The sequence below is a fragment of the Petaurus breviceps genome, unplaced genomic scaffold (genome assembly GCF_028583685.1).
Source record: "Petaurus breviceps papuanus isolate PSGF00001 unplaced genomic scaffold, PetGlider_PUasm1.0 208, whole genome shotgun sequence".
In the NCBI taxonomy this organism is placed as follows: domain Eukaryota; kingdom Metazoa; phylum Chordata; class Mammalia; order Diprotodontia; family Petauridae; genus Petaurus; species Petaurus breviceps.
This window is the reverse complement of record NW_027185852.1, coordinates 15,516,533-15,533,334: the sequence shown is the minus strand read 5'-3', so window position 1 is coordinate 15,533,334 and position 16,802 is coordinate 15,516,533. Positions and strand designations below refer to the sequence as shown.

The 16,802-nt window shown below is 42.6% G+C and overlaps 1 protein-coding gene across 1 annotated transcript in view; it reads right to left on the bottom strand.

Annotated features, from left to right (window-relative positions):
- LOC138165173 (uncharacterized protein C1orf87-like) overlaps positions 1–16,802 on the bottom strand; it is a 63,824-nt gene that overhangs the window by 37,944 nt on the left and 9,078 nt on the right. The window contains exons 2-5 of the mRNA XM_069093308.1: positions 16,399–16,600; positions 12,277–12,417; positions 8,951–9,202; positions 5,652–5,773 (exon numbers count right to left, since the gene is read on the bottom strand). Of these exons, the coding sequence (XP_068949409.1) occupies positions 5,652–5,773; positions 8,951–9,202; positions 12,277–12,417; positions 16,399–16,600 (717 nt within the window). The remainder of the gene's footprint in view (positions 1–5,651; positions 5,774–8,950; positions 9,203–12,276; positions 12,418–16,398; positions 16,601–16,802) is intronic.

Sequence of the window (16,802 nt, the reverse complement as noted above, 5' to 3'; positions counted from 1 at the left end):
GATGGATGGATGGATGGATGGATGGATGGATGGATGGATGGATGGATAGAAAGACAGGTAGATAGATGGAAAGATGGAAAGATAGAAAGACAGGTAAAAGAGGTTATGGGGAACAGCCCTACAGAACATTCATTTAAGGGGGGGCAGGACACTGAAAAAGTTATTAGGCAATATCAACAACAACAACAATGATACTATCTAGCATTTATATGATACTTTAAGGTTGTCATTTGATTCTTATGGCAACACCTCTCATCATTCTCTCCATTTTACAGAGGAGATAACTGAGGTTAATTGACTTGCCGAAGGTCATGGAGTTGATAACACATTATTTTTCCTCCCTCCCTTTTAGCTTTTCTACTTCTGCCGAGCACACCACCATTCTTTTAGTCTCTCAGGTTTTCCACCAAGACATCATCTTTACCTCTTTATGCTTACCCTCCCCGCCATCCCTATGTGACCCATTGCCAGATCTTATCAATTCTAGAAATCTCTCAAATCTGTCCTCTTCTTTCTACTCCTAACATAACCAGTGTCTGAGGCAGGGTTCAAACACAGGTCTCCATGACTCTAAGTTGACACCCAAGCCCACCTATGAAGTAGGTCCATGCCTACTCCCCTCTGATTGCTGAGCAATGCTGAGAGCACCACCACCACCATCAAGGGAACAAGAGGCAGTGCATGAAGGAGTCCCACTTCCTGTAGCCTGTGGGATTTTCTTAGAAGGCTCAGGTCCAGATGCCTCCTACATCTGGTCTAACTTAGATGCAGGGAGCTACTGCCACCCGAGCTATCACTGGCAATGCTTCGAGTTTCAAGCACATTTAGGTCTCTTTGACTGGAGGCTCCCCACAACTGAACACCCAGAATAGGCTCTCTTCTGGACTTAATACATTAATGAAAAAAAGTCTTGTATAAGCTATAAGCTGGGTCCCTGGACCATTCCTCCTGTTGTTTGTCTGTTTTTGACAGGAGGATTTTACAAGCAGCAGCTTTTCTGAAAACCTTAGGACCCTTTTCCCAGATGCCTCTTTCCCAAGAGACACAAAGCCACCCTAGGAGAAACTGGTCATTGGTGGAAATGTAGAAAGGAGATTATCAGATGAAGTGGGTTTTGTGAGATGTTCCCTCTTGCCTTTAACCAGCTTGGTGAGTTTGGGAACAGAAACAGCAATCACAACAAATAATGACAGCAGACACTCTGCAAGGGGCTGTCTTATTTGTAAAATAGAGGCATCTGAGACATGGCTTTTAAAGACCCTCCCAGCTGGGACAGGCTTGGTCCTGAGCTCTCTCCCCAACATTCTCTGGACTAATATTCTAACATCTAGGGTCTCTCTGTCCTCTAATACTAGGTTCTAAGATTCCCTCCTGGCATTCAGTGTTGTCTGTTATAACATTCTAAGATCTAAGGCACTTCTTGGTTCTAATGCTCTGTTCTATGGTTCCTTTCCACTCTGACATTCCATATCCTAAGGTTCTCTCCTGAAATTCAGGGTCAGCTGTTCTAATATTCTAAGATCTAATGTTCTTCTCATTTCTCCACTTCTGTGCTTCTTCAGTACCATACCCTCAAGGAGCCTGACGTCTAATTGACAATCTGAATGGCCTCCTCTTGAAGAAGCATGAGTCTTGACCTTAATTGACTTAGAGAATTCAGGTGAGATTCTTGGTCACACTATTACTGGAGGTAAGCTTTAATCATGGAATTCTACTGTAAAAGCAATAACACCCTAAAATATCTAATTCAGGTTTGAGGAACCTGTGGACTTGCGACATGTGACCTTCTAGGTCCTTGGGTATGAACTTTTGATTGAGTCCAAGTTTTACAGAACAAATCCTTTAACTAAGGAGATTGCTTCTGTGAAGTTTGGATTCAGTGAAAGGGCTGAGCTTGAGGACCGAGAGGGTTACATGTGGCCTCTAGGCAGCAGATTCCCTACTCCTGATCTAACTGAAGTAAGAAAAATAATTCTGGGATGGGCGGAGTCAAGAGGGTGGAGTAGAAACAGGACTTCCTCAGGGCTCCATCTTCCACCTCCTGCAATTCATGTAAAAGGTGAATATGAACAACTTTGGAGCTACAGAACCCACAAAATGACACAGAGAAGCTAACCTACTGCTGAGGACAGCCCAGCAGGCCGGCCGGAAGTGGCCACTGCAGTGCTCTGGGAGCCGACCCCAGCCCCTCAAGAGCCAGAAGTTTTAGCCTCAGGGCAGCCACAGCCAGCCACCAGCTGGAGGGACTTCAGATCACCAGCAGCTGTGGCACTTTCCAGAATTATAAACACATAGATGCTAAAGACAAAGAGATAGATCAGTGCAGTGTGAACTTTGGGATTCAGTAGTTTGGGAGTTGGCTCGGTCTTTGCCCCCCGGGGCAAGAAGTGGATGAGGCACAGCAGCCATGCAGCCACAGCCATGTGGCTGCTTCAGCTCTTGTCCTGCAGATTGTAGGAGGACCAAGCCATTCAGCCACAGCCTCTGGCAGGCAGATTGCAGGAGGACCAAATGACCAATCTGAGGGGTAATCACTCTTGTTTTACCCTGATTGGATCTGGATTGCTGTCGAGGGTGGAGGTCCTGGGGTGTGGGACTATCTTGCCAGAGTGTGTGGTGGCTTCAGGGAGGGTACCCAACTAATACCTTTGGCAGCTGAGAAAACCCCAGTGATTGGGACAAAGCTCCCCTGTCTGGCAGCAGAGTCCTACTGTGGCAAAAGCCCAAAAGTCAAGTAATTGAGTGGCAACATGAGCAAATGAAGGAAGGAAAGCAAGCAGAGCAAGCCAACATTACACTCCTATGTTGGGGACAAAAAGGATCAAAGCATGGAACAGGAGGAAGACAGTGAAGTCAGAACTCCTGCACCAAAAGCTTCCGAGAAAAAATATGAGCTGGTTACAGCCCATAGAAGACCTTAAGAAGGAATTTGAAAACCAAATAAGAGGAGGAAAAATTAGGAAGAGAAATGAAGATGATGCAAGAAAATTATGAAATGAGAGTCAACAACCTGACTGAAGAAAATAACACCTTAAAATAGACTAACTCAGATGGCAAAAGAGGCTCAAAAAGGCAATGAGGAGAAGAATGCCTTAAAAAGCTAAGTTTGCCAGATGGAAAAGTATCTCAAAAGCTCACTGAAGAGATTCATTCCTTCAGAATTAGATTGGAGCAAATGGAAGCTAGTGACTTTATGAAAAATCAAAGTACTATTAAACAGATCCAAACAAATAAAAAATAGAAAGCAAAGTGAAATATCTCATTGGGAAAACCACTGACCTGGAAAATAGATCCAGGAGAGATAATTTAAAAATGATTGGACTTCCTGAAAGCCAGGATAAAAAAAGAACCTAGAAATCATTCTTCAAGAAATTCTCAAGGAAAATTTCCCTGATGTTTTAGAACCACAGGGCAAAATAGAAGGTGAAAGAATCCACCAATCAAATCGAGAAAAGGATACCCAAAAGAAAACTCCTAGGATTATTATAAGCAGGTTCCAGAATTTCCAGATCAAGGAGAAAATATTACAAGCAGCCAGGAAGAAACAATTTGAATATCGTGGAAACACAATCAGGATAACACAGGATCTGGCAGCTTTTACACTGAGGGATCGAAGGGCTTGGAATATGATATTCCAGAGGTCAAAGGGGCTAGGATTAAAACCAAGAATCACCTACCCAGCAAAACTAAATATCATGTTTAAGGGGAAAATATGGTCATTCAGTGAAATAGAGGACTTTCAAGCATTCTTGCTGAAAAAACTAGAGTTGAATAGAAAATTTGATATTCAGATACAAGAAGCAAAAGAAGCATGAGAAGGTAAACAAGGAAAAGAAATCATAAGGAATTTATCAAATTTGAATTATTTACATCCCTACATGGAAAAATGATATTTGTAACTTATGAAACTTTTCTTAGTATGGGAATAGTTGAAGGGAATAGAAATGTCTGCATATATATATATATATATATATATATATATACACACACACACACACACACATGCATATATATGTCTATATAGGAGGGTATATGGGCATATGAATACATATGAGAATGTGTTTATATATGTGTACAGGTATACATAGATAGAGGGAACAGGACCAATTGAATAGGAAGGGGTGATACTTAAAAGGTGAAATTAAGAGGTGAGAGAGGAATATAATGAGAGGAGATGGGGAGAGACAGAATGGGGTAAATTATCTTTTATAGAAGAGGCAAGCGAAAATGGTTACAATGTAGGGGAAGAACAGAAAGGCAAAAAGGAATGGGTCAACCTTACTTTAACCCTAAATGGGGTCACAAAGAATCAGAAATGCCTAAAAAATAAAAAACAAATATAAAAATAATTCTTATGTCCCTAGCATCGGTCACAGAACATTTTTAACAAATGATAAACTCTAAGGTCTAAGAAACAATATGGTGGTATAATGGATAAAAAATTGAACTGAGAGTAAGGAACAAATGGGTCTAAATGTCATCTTAGATGCTCACTGACTTTGTCCTTCAGTAAATCACAGAAAAGCCCTACATCTCATTTTCTTCATTTGTTAAAATGACAGGGATTGGACTTAATGCTCTCTGGGGTCCCTTCCAGCTTGGAAAGCCTTTGATTTTCAGTATTAGGTAGTAGTATCCTAATTATAAAAGCTAGTATTTTTACTAACATGACATTTTGAAGCCCGTGTCCTCTATATAGATGAAGTATAAAGAAACCTTATGGAAAATATAATTCCCTCTGGTACCAGGCTGCAAAGCTTCAGTTTTTAATGAATGAACTTAAAAAAACACTTTTTACACACTCAGTATGTATTGAGCGCCATGCTAAGTTGGTATCTCTTTCCAATCCCCGGGTTGTTTAAAGGAAAAATAACCCAACCCAACCCTAAGCATTCTCTGCCTTGTTTTTTCTATTTTCCCTGTGCTTCAGGGAAGGAGATCCCTGACTCATTCATCTGAAATCTTTCTTCAGTGAAATAGGTGGGCCCCTCTTCATATTCTCTGTGGTCTCAGCTCCAAGGAGAACAATGAACTCATGAGCACTGAAGGGCTTCAGCTTTCCTTTTTTTTTCTTTTTTCATAAATTTACTTTTCTGTTTTCCATATATCAAATACATAGGCAAGTGACAGAGACAGACAGAGAAAAAGAGAGAGAAACAGAGAGGGGGGAAAGGAGGGAGAGGAGGGAGGGGAGGGGAGGAGAGCAGAGGGGAAGGGATAGAAGAGGAGAGGAGAAGGAGATGGAGAAAGATGGAGAGAGAGAGAGACAGAGAGAGAGAGAGCTCATGTAAAACTCTGGGGGGTGGGGGGAGACACAAAAAACAAAACATAAAGAATAAAAAGAAAAAAGGAAACCCATCATATGGTGACAAGGCTGGGTTAAGACCAAAGAGATTCCTTCAGGGGAGAAGAGGTAAGGCTAGATGGCCTCTGTGGGCCTTTCTACATCATAAGACCATGATTCTACATACTTATATGCACTGACCTCCTTTTCTAGAAGTGTTTAAGCAGTGCTGGATGACCAACCATTAGGGAGGGTCTAGAAGGAGCTTCTACATTGGGGGGGAAATGGAACATCTAGTTCCCTAAGTTTCCACTTAACTCAGATTCCTTGAATACCTGACCATCTTGGAAGAAGGAGCAATGATCACCTTGGGCCAAGATCGCTGGTTTCCTCCTTTGTCACTGGGGTATCATCAGCCAGGGGCTCACTCCTTTGAGTTTCGTTTGACGCAGCTAACCTTAAAAACCACAGCAGCTTTTTATAATTAATCTAAAAATGAACATACACTTTGGTTACATGGAAAAATAAAGAGATTTCCAAAATGTCTTTAGAGAATCCATTCATCCTTCCATCCATTCATTAATTTATTGATGCCCACAAGGGACCAGGCCCCAACCTAAATTAAAACAATCCTTGTTCTTAAGAAGTTTATTTTTTAAAGGGGGAGACAAAATATACCTCATAAACACATACACAATAAGGGAACATATACAGAATAAGAGCTGACACTGCCCAGGCCAATGCAAGGAACTTTTCTAATAATGCAGATCAGAGCTTTCCCTGTCACTCATACTCTTAAAGAAATGCCTCAGGCACAAAAGGTTAAAAGATTTGCCCAGGATCCCCACTTCCTTGATGGCAGGGACTGTGTTCAGAGCTCTGTTCCCAGGAGTTTCCACACTAATGGTACCATGACCAGACCCCAAACAAGCCCAAATCTGCATCTCTTTTATCTGTCTCTGAACAACTAGCCCAATAAACCTGATGACCAAGGCAGTGTGGTTGAATGGAGAGTGCCCTGCACCTGAAGTCAGAAAGACATGTATTCCAATCCCAACCCAGGTACTTGCTAGCTGGGGAATCCCAGACAAGTCATTCCTTCAGTATTCGGTGCCTTGGCTTCCCCATCTATAAAATGAAGGGGTTAGACAGGAGGGCCTCTATTGTGCCTCTCACCTCAAAACCTATGATTCTATGACAAAAGTCATTTCCCAAGGAGACTTTGACCCTCCTGTGCCTTTCAAGTATCATCATTATTACCATTAAAGAAAACATAATTAATATACTTTTAGGCTCCCAAAGTTCATTCCTCCCAATTCCTGTAAGGAAGGCGATGCATATATCCTAAGCCTCATTTCAGAGAAGGGAAAAATGGGATTGTAGGAGGTGAAATTGATTTTTCTGAATTTCAAATGTTCCTTTAAAACCTAACTCAAGGGGCGGCTAGGTGACGCAGTGAATAGAGCACTGGCCCTGGAATCTGGAGGACCTGAGTTCAAATCCGGCCTCAGACACAACACTTACTAGCTGTGTGACCTTGGGCAAGGCACTTTACCCCAATTGCCCTGCATTACCCCCTCAAAAAAAAAAACTCAAAGAAATCTTTCCCTGATTTCCTCTAGTTGGTGACGACTTTTCCTTCTCAGACTTTCCAGAGCAGTTTGTTTCACATTTAGCAGGTAAGAGTACATATCATAGCTTTTTGGCTTCCTAGTAGACTGTCAGTTCTTGGAGGGCAGGGACCCTTTGGTCTTCGGTGCCTAGGATGCAGTGGTTTTTCAGTCATGTCTGACTCCTTATGACCGCACTTGGCATTTTCTTGGCAGAGATACTAGAGTGGTTTGCCATTTCCTTCTGAGGCAAACAGGGTTAAGTGACTTGCCCAGGGTCACACAGCCAGTAAGTGCCAAAGGCCAGATTTGAACTCAGGAAGCATTCAGGCAGGGTGCTCTGTGATCTATGGCCCCACCTAGCTGTACCTAATCAATGTTGTGTCTTATTGTATTAAGTAAATAATAACATAATTAGAAAGCTATCACAGGTAGTGTGGTGCAGTAGATTCAGAAGATATGGGTTCAAATACCACCTCTGATGATTATCACCTCCATAGGCTTGTGCTATTCATGAGGTCTGTGAGGTTACTTTGCAAAATATTTTGATGAATATATTTCAATATAATTGATGTCCTTTGTAATTGTATGTGTGTGTGTGTGTGTGTACACATGGCTAGAAATACCTAATTATGACTATCCACATAAATATCAATCTATAGCTAGCTACCTATCTATATAGAGATAGGTAGGTAGACTAACAAATAGATGGACACTCTAGTTAAAACCATTATTCTGCTAAGGCTTCTTTCCACAGGCTTCACCAAAGTGCCACAGGGACTCAAGTCACAAAAAGGTTACCAACCCCTGCCTTAAGTAAACCCATTAACCTAATTGGCCTTAGCTTCCTCACGTGTAAAATGGGGGGGGGGGGTGGGGGGGGTTTGGCAAGATGTTCTCTTTGATGCCTTCTACCTCTAAAACTATCAAACTATGAAAGTGTTGGGTAGAATTGAAATTCAAGTCTCCTGATTCTGCCCTGAACCTTCAATGGATAGGAGAAAATCAGAGAGTAAATCAAGCAATAGCATTTATTAAGCACCTATTCTGAGTCATCAAAAAAAAAAAAAGAAACCTAAGATCTTGGCAACTGGTTTCATCACTTCCTGGCAAATAGAGGGAGAAGAAATAGAAGCAGTGTCTGACTTTATATTCTTGGGCTAAAAGGTCACTGAAGATGATGACTGCAACCATGAAATTAAAATACACTTATTCCTTGAAAGGAAAGCTATGGCAAATCTGGACAGCATATTAAAAAGCAGAGATATCACCTTGTCAACAAAGGTCCATATAGTCAAAGACATCTATGGCTTTTCCAGTAGCAATGTGTGGCTGTGAGAGTTGGAATATAATGAAAGCCTGGCATGGAATAATCAATGCATTGGAATTGTGATGCTGGAGAAGACTTTTGAGAGTCCCTTGGGCAGCAATGAGATCAAATCAGTCAATACTTAAATAAATTAATTCAAGCTATTCGCTGGAATGATCAAATACTGAAACTGAAATACTTTGGCCAGAAAATGAGAAGATGGGACTCAGTGGGGAAAAAACAAAACAAAACAAACAAACAAAAGCCAAACCAGTGATGTTGGGAAAGACTGAAGAAAAAAGGAGAAGGGGATAGCAGAGGATGAGGTAGAGAAATACTATCACAGAAGCAAGGAACATGAGCTTAGACAGACTTCAAGAGACAGTGGAGGATAGAAGGGCACAGAATGCTATGGTCCATGGGGTCACAAAGAGTCAGACACAACTGAACAACACCCAATTATGAGCTGAGTACTCTGCTGACCTGGGGATACAAAGACAGGCAAAGACAGACATGCGTCCTGCCCTCAAGAAACATAGTATGTAATGGAACAGTCACCATGAAAACCCATCTATACAAACAAGGTATATACAGGATAAATGGGAGGCCATTATCTCAGAGGTGAAGCTCTGACTTTAAGGATGAGACAGGCTTCTTCAGACCCGCTCACTGAGCACATGCCTGTGTGAAACAGTGAAAGGCTCATTTTCTCTCCCCACCCCCACTATCTTATTAAGCTAGCCATACCAATTCTGAGTATCTGGTCTGAGTGAACCTCTGGAAAAGTAACTTGACAGTGGGCAACTGCAGAGGGACCTCGTGCTTTACTAGCAGTCGGCTCAGCTGGGATTGAAGAAGAAGTCCTGAAGAGATGGGATCTAAGACCTTCAATTCCTTCTCCAGCTGGTCCAGCAAATCAGGACTTGGAGGATGTACCTTGAATTCCCTTCCAACCATCACCAGAAGAGACTCATCTTCACTTGACCTCAGACCAAGGCTCTGAGAAAGACAATAAGAAAACAAAAACCAACCCTAACATATAAATTTTACAAGCATGTGTGTGTGTATGTGTGTATACGTGTGTGTACATGTGTGTATGTGTGTGTGTGTGTGTGTATTTTGGGTCTCCTCTTTAGTGACTGCTGGGCATGAAAACTGTAAGTGGGCATGAAAAGCTAATCCCAGGCAGGTCTATAGCTCACTCACACCCACCCAACTGGCCATCTGCCACCACCTATATTTCCAATCTTTTTACATCTTCCTCCCCATACTTGTGGATCCAGTGACTCCTGGCTATTCCTCTTACAAGACCCTCCAACTCTTAGCTCTGTGCATTCTCTCTGGCTGCCCCTGCCCACCCCCAGCCATGCCTGGACTGTCCCCCCTCCTCCACTTTAACTACAGACCTCCCTAAGCTGCCTTCAAGTCCTAGCTAAAATCCACTTCCTACAGGAAGCCTTCCCTGATCCCTTAATTTGAATGCCTTCCCTCCCCTAATTTCCTATTTATCCTAAATATAACTCACTGTGTATGTATTTGTTTGCATCTTGTGTTGTTCCCCATTAGAGTCTGAGCTCCTTGAGTACAGAAGCTGTCCTTTGCCTCTTTTTGTATCCACAGCACTTAGCACAGTGCCTGGTACATGGTTAAGTGCTTAATAAATGTTCACTGATTGACTAGAGAGCCAAATCAGCCCCAGGGAGTAACCAGAGGCCACCAGAATGGGTAGCAATATTTATCTGTATCTTTGGCCCATTATTTGAAAGTCAGCATAGTTTCTGGGCTCCTAAGACCCATGAGTCAATTAGCATGCCCTTATGTGTTGGGCATGACATGAAAAGACAAAGAACCTGCCCTCAAGGAGCTTACATTCCATTGAGTGAAATAAGTAGCCAGTGGGCAATCTTGCCTTTTTTTGTGTATCCCCAGTGCTTAGCCTCAGGACTGAAAAATAAGGAAATACTTCAAAATGCTTTCCTGATGGATGGATGGTGTGATAAACACATATAAGGTTATCCTATATACATACAGAATATGGGGCAATTTCTTGGGGGTGTGGGGAGGGGCCACTGGGAGCTGGAGGGATCAGGAAAAGCCTCACATGCAGAAGATAGCACTTGAACTGAGTTTGGAAGGAAGCTAGGGATTCAGGGGTGAAGGGAGAAGGTGTCCCAGGCATAGGGGGCACCTTGTGCCAGGGAGATGAGCTATTATGTCTGAGGAAGAGGGAGGAGAGTGGTTTGGTTAGCACATACAGAGACTAAGGTCTAATAAGCACGAAAAGGTATATGGGCACTGCATGATTTAAGACCCAAAGTTCAAACCCAGGAGAGAAACTGAGAGTCTCGCCAAAAGCATTGGCTGGGGGCAAGCCATTCAATAAGTGAGGTGATGGTTCACGCTCTTCATTCACTATCATGAAAGGCAATATAGTCTAGTGTTGAATAATAACTAATATTTCCACAGCACTGGGAAGTATGCAAAACTTTTTTTTTCAGACATTATCTCATTTTTTATTAAAGTTTTGTTATCTCCATTTTATAGATGAAGGAACTGAAATTCAAAGAAGAAAGGTGACTTGTCCATGGTCACAGACTTAGAGAGTATGAGTCAAGGTTTGAACCCAGATCTTATCGATTGCAGTTCCCAAACTTGCTCTATTATGCCATGATGCCTTAGAGACTAAGTCCTTTTGGAGTCAGAGGACCCAGTTTAAATGCCAGCTCTCCTTCTTACTACAGGTGTGACCTTGGAGAATTCATTTCTCTCTGGCTCTTAGTTTCTCCATTTGTAAAATGAAAGGAATGCGTCAAATGATTCAAACTGACAAAAAATGGAAAGAGTTAATGTTTCTGAAGGGCTGTCAGAAGTCAGGCAAAAAAATACGTTGTTAGTGGAGTTATGAATGGTGTAACAATTCTGAACATCAATTTGGAATTTTGGGGGGAAAAGACTTAATAGTTACTTCCCCTTTAACTAGTGATCCCATATACACCCAAGAAATAAAGGTCCCATATGTAACGACATCTTCACATGAGCATTTTTTGTGGTAGGAAAAGCAAACTGGAAACAAACTAGTTGGGTAATAGATGAACAAATTATGACATATGGGAGGTTATGGAATATAATTGTGTTGCAAGAAAGAACTAATGGGAGGAATTCAGAGAAACATGGGAAGGCATGGGGCTGCTGAAATCACCGGTCCAGACAAAGTAAGATTTGAATGAATTGATACAGAGTAAAGTACATGGGACCAAGAGGGTGATATACAGAGGGAATGCAACAATAAAAAGGAAATGATCATGAAAATCCAAGTGAATGTGGTGGTATTCATGAGATGGTCTTGGCCCCCAAAAAACAGATGAAAAAAACCTCATCTACTTCCTTTCCTTGAGAAGGCGAGGGACTAAGAAGCCGCATGTGGCTGCAGCTCCTGCACTTGGCTTTGCTCAATGGCTTTCTTTTTTTTTTTACAAGACAAGGCCACTTTGGGATGATGGGTCATGTAAACAACAATTCTTAAGTACTTTTCACATGGCAGGCAATGTGCTGAGACTGGCGAAACAAAGAAAGGCAAAGATAGCCCCTGTCCTTAAAGATCTCAAGGTCTAATGGAGAAGACAACATGGAAACCCTTATGTATCTACCAGATGCATGCAGGGTAAATTGGAGGCATTCTCAGGGGAAGGCAATAACATTGAGAGAAAATGGGAAAAGCCTTTAACAGAAGGTAGGAGATGAGATGAGACTAGAAGGAGCCAGGAGGGGGGTATAAGGATAGGGATTATTTCAGGCATAGGGGACAGCTGGTGAAAATGGATGGAGCTGGGAGATGAAGCATGTCTTGTGAGAAAAAGCAAGAAGGTCACGGGGCGGAGTCAATCTAGAAATGCCTGATATAAAAGTGAAAGCATCGAAAAACCCTTTAATAACAAAATAAAGCAAGAAATGTGGAGCTGCTGACTCCTCAATTCTAAATTCTACGTTCTTCTGATTTACACCATCTATCTGTGCTCTCTATCTTTGCTTTCCTGCTCCATACCCATAAAATAATCCTACTCCAATGCAGATACCTCGAGCCCACCTGGGCCATTTCTAGACATGTGTTCCAAGGTCCAGTCTATTGGGCTGGGTTTGGGGAGGCCATGAAGGTAGGACAGCGACTGGTCTCCCGAGGGCACGGAGCTACATTGAGCATTTGCCCCTTTTAGAATCTGACAGAGAAAAGACAAGAGCAGAAGAAAAGAGGTGAATTCATTTCTTTTTAAATGGACATGCTTGGCTGCAAAGTTACAGGCCTTGTTATCGAGATTCATGTCACATGTATTCTTACCTTGGAGCCATTCGATCAGAGGACTCTGTGACTTAAGAGCATCTAGAATAAACAAGGGAAATCCAGAATCTTACAGGCCATAAGGATCTTAGATTTCAAGCTAGAAAGGATCTTTGGACTTATCAGGCCCAAGCTCTTAATAAATTGTGAGCTTCTTTGGAGCCATGACTACTTAATCTCCACTTTGGAGTTCCTTGTCTAAGGCCCTCCTCAATTCCAACATCCTCTGGTCTAAGGTCCCTCCCAGCTGTGGCATCTTCTGTTGTAAGGTTCCACCTAGCTTTAACAGGCTGTTTATGAGTCAGTTTGCAGAACTCTAATGATGCTTTCACATCTAATGACAAATCTTCATAGTGCCTTCCTAAATCACAGGAAGCATCACAGGTACCCTTCTAGGAAGATCATCCATCATCTGTAATCTTTAGTGGAAGGATTTCAGGGACTGAGCCCCAATACCCTCGTCTCTGCAAGGCAATGCTGACTCAGTAAGCATAAGGGAGTTGGGTTTGAAATGCTTTTCTGTGATTTCTTCACATCTTTTATTCCAGCAGGATGCCTTCTCCTTCCCAATGGTGGTAATGAGAGCCCCACACCCGGAACCTTCACCTCCTGTCCCAGACAACTGTGCCTGCCATCTGGTGGACCATCACCAGGGTTGCTCACAGACAAAGCTAATTAATGAGCCCTCCCTGCATCACACTGAGGCTGGCTTTGTCTAAGGGCCCAGTGTCAGCCCTGCCAAGCCTTGTGCAAGGACCCTGGGAGCTCAAAAATATGCCAGGCTCTGTGAGAGGAGGCAGAGAGCCTCTGTCTCAACCTACAGGACTAGATGACAAGGGGCCATTGCAGAGACAACTCCGGACCTCACAGTCAAGGGGGTAGGTTCTAGACCTGCTGTGACACTTTTCAGATGTGTGAGGGTGGGTAAGTCTCTTCCCTGACCCCCTCAGCTTGTTCAGAAGAGCCTTAGGAACAATAGCAAGAAGACTTGGTGGGCTGTGTTTAGATGCTCTCCTCTCCTGTTCAGCTGCAATGTTAATCATCTTTATTTCCTGAAGTCTGGCCTCCTGCTATGTGCTTTCCCACCTTTGTCCAGAATGTTACATAATTGCCCTCTCCTTCCCATCTTAATTAGGAGTCAGAGGATCAGGGTTCAGATCCTAACTCTATTATTTACTTCTGTGCAACCTTGAGCAAGTCAATCCTCTCTTGGTCTCAGTTTCGCTTTATGTAAAATGAGGAGATTGGATTCTGCCAGAGGTAAGTCTATGGTCCTATGATTCTCTGCCCTTGTAGTCATAGGACCATATGATTGTGGGTCAGAAATAGAGCTAGAAGGGACCCCTGAGGCCATTTAGTTCAATTATCTCATCTTACAGATGACAAAACTAAGTTCAGGGGACATCTGGACATGTGTCCAAAGTCTTGAAAGTCAGTAAGTCAATAAACACTTAGTAAACACATGCTCTGTGCCAGGCACTGTGTTAAGCCCTGGGGGTACAAAAAGGCAAAAGACAGTCCCTGCCCTCAAGGAGCTTACAATCTAATGGAGGACACAAGCAAACAGATATGTACAAATTAGCTACATGAGGGATAAATACGAGATAATTAACAGAGACAAGGCACTGAGGAAATAGAAAAAAAAAGTTTTCTGTGGAAGAGATTGTTGCTGGGACTTGAGGAAGTCAGGGAAGTCCGGTGACAGAGATGAGGGAAGAGAGCATTTCAGGCTTGGGGACAGCTGGAGAAAATGCCAGGTAACCAAAAGACAGGAGAACCAGATTTAAATGGTATTCACCTTGCTTTCTGACTGTCTGTGACCTACAACAGTAGCTTCAGAGTAAAATTAGTTGGGTTCCAAATCTAGGCCTTCACCTATCTCCCACCCTACCCACACACACACCCCTGTCTTTGATTCTGGACCTGAGACCTCACTGATATAGGTAAGTCCTAATGAGAAAACCCTTCCTAATTGAGCTCATTGGCCACTCTTCTGCAATTTATAATCACAAAAGTTGTCTAGGGCAATGAAGGTTGAGGGATTTGCCCAGAGCCACAATCTGTAAGTTTTTGAATCAGGACTTGAACCCAATCTGTTTGATTCTGAGACCCACTCTTCCTCTAATATATCATTTTGTCCTTTACTATTTTCATTACCCTGATACTAGGTAACAGGATGGAAGGAAGGCTGAGCTTGGAGTCACAGAGACCTTGACTCAAATCATTGCTCAGACACTTAGTAGCTATGTGATCCTGGGTAAGTCATGTAACCTCTCTAAGTCTCAGCTTCCTCATCCATAAAATAGGCATAATAATTACACCTACTTTTCACGGTTATTGTGAGGAACAAATGAGACAACATTTGTAAACTGTTTTGCAAACTTTGAAGTTCTATGTAAATGGTAGGTGCTATTATTATGCCCATTTTATACATGGGGGTACTGAGGCAGACAGAGGTTGAGTGATTTATTTGCCCAATGTCGCACAAAGAGGAAGTGTCTGAGATTGAATTTGAATTCAGAGACCTTCCTGCCTCCTCTATCCACTATGCTAGAATGATGGCCAAAGCCTCTTCTTCTAAGGTTGCATGTTTGAGTAAAGAGAGTCAATGAGGCTAGACATTAGCAGTTTGTGCAGCCATTGGTAAATCCATATTGCTGTGGAAACTGACCTGCTCCAAGGCGCATGTTACTGGCTGTTTCATCCACTGTCACGTGTTACCTCAACCAAGATGGGCAATATCTCTATGTCTTAGGGTGCTCCTCAGTAAAATGGGAAGGTCACACTAGATTACTAGATCTCTAGATTACAGAACTCCAGAGTCAGCAGAGACCTCACCTAGACTAGCCCATAACAAAAGAACACCCACTTCTTCCCTGGTCCTCAGTTTCCTCATTTGTAAACGAGGGGATTGGACTTCATGGCATCTAAGACCACTCCATATCTAAAGCTATCATCTTTGGGAGCACAGCCACCAAGGAGGGGGAGCCCACTAGCTGCCAAGGCAGCCCATTCCACTTTGGGGAACCTCTAAGGGTTAGAAAGTTGTTTTGTTTTGTTTTTAATTTTACATTATAATTCTCATTAAAGTTTTAATATCTCTGAGGTATTGGCAATGAAGCATTGGAGAAAGAACACTGGGTCTAGACGTAGAAGATGTGACTCCAATCCCAGCTCTGACAGTGGAAGGCAATTCAATGTTAGTGTTAAATCTAGCATGAGGAAACCTGACTCCAAAACCCAGGAGCCTGTTGCACAGGAAAGAATGTCATATGGAAGAGGGATTGGACTTTTCTGCCAATTGCTGCCCACGCATCCTCAGGCAAGTCAATTAACTTCTCCAGATTTCTGTGAATCAACCAGGTGTATTAGAAAGGGCCCTGGCAATGGAGTCAGAGGACCAGAATTCTAATCAAGGCCTCTTACATTTGCCACCTCTAAAACTTCAACTCCCTGGGCCTCAGTTTCCTTCTCTGTAAAATGAGAGGCTGGACTAGCTGGTCTCTGAGGTGCCTTTCTGCTCTCTGTGAGTATAATCTTGGGGACATGGTCTTGGCCTGTAGGCTTTGGTTCCTTCATTTATAAAATAATGGGGCATATACCCAGCTCTAAATTTATGGGATTGTTTTCTCACTCTAAATTTATGATCCTTCAATCTGATGAAGTCACTTGACCTCCTTATGGCTACAAAATGATGGGTTTGGATTAGGTTTTCTCTAAGTATTTCCCAGCTTTAAATCCCATGATCCCATAAGTGAATCTGGATACATCTATTTCCATGGTCACCTCTACAGTTTCCTCTCTTTTCCCCTATCAAAAGCCCAAGAATATGTCAAAAAGCAATCATATTTTAATTACTCACACCACTGCCTGCTCCTGTGAGGACAGATTTGTCTTCTTCCTTTCCATTTTTGTTCCACTCTCTGCAACCAGGGTTGAACTTGACTTTAGGATCAGCAGGACTGTTGAAAGCTGGTGAATTTTCCCCAAACTGCCTTCCATGATGGGGTACCAATGGCCCCAGCTCAGGTTGAGCTTTGATTGTTGTGTTCTCCTTTGCCTGCCTGAGAGAAGACGGCAATGATCTTGAGCAATCAAAAAAGATTACTAAGTATATACTGCTCTGAAAAACATAGTGAAAATATCATCAAGTATGGGAAGTATCAAAGGACATGGGGGTCCTTCAGAAAGAAACAGTTGTTGTGCACTCTGTGGATCACTTACCTTGGAGATGGGTCACACTACTATATTCTCACAATGAGCAAG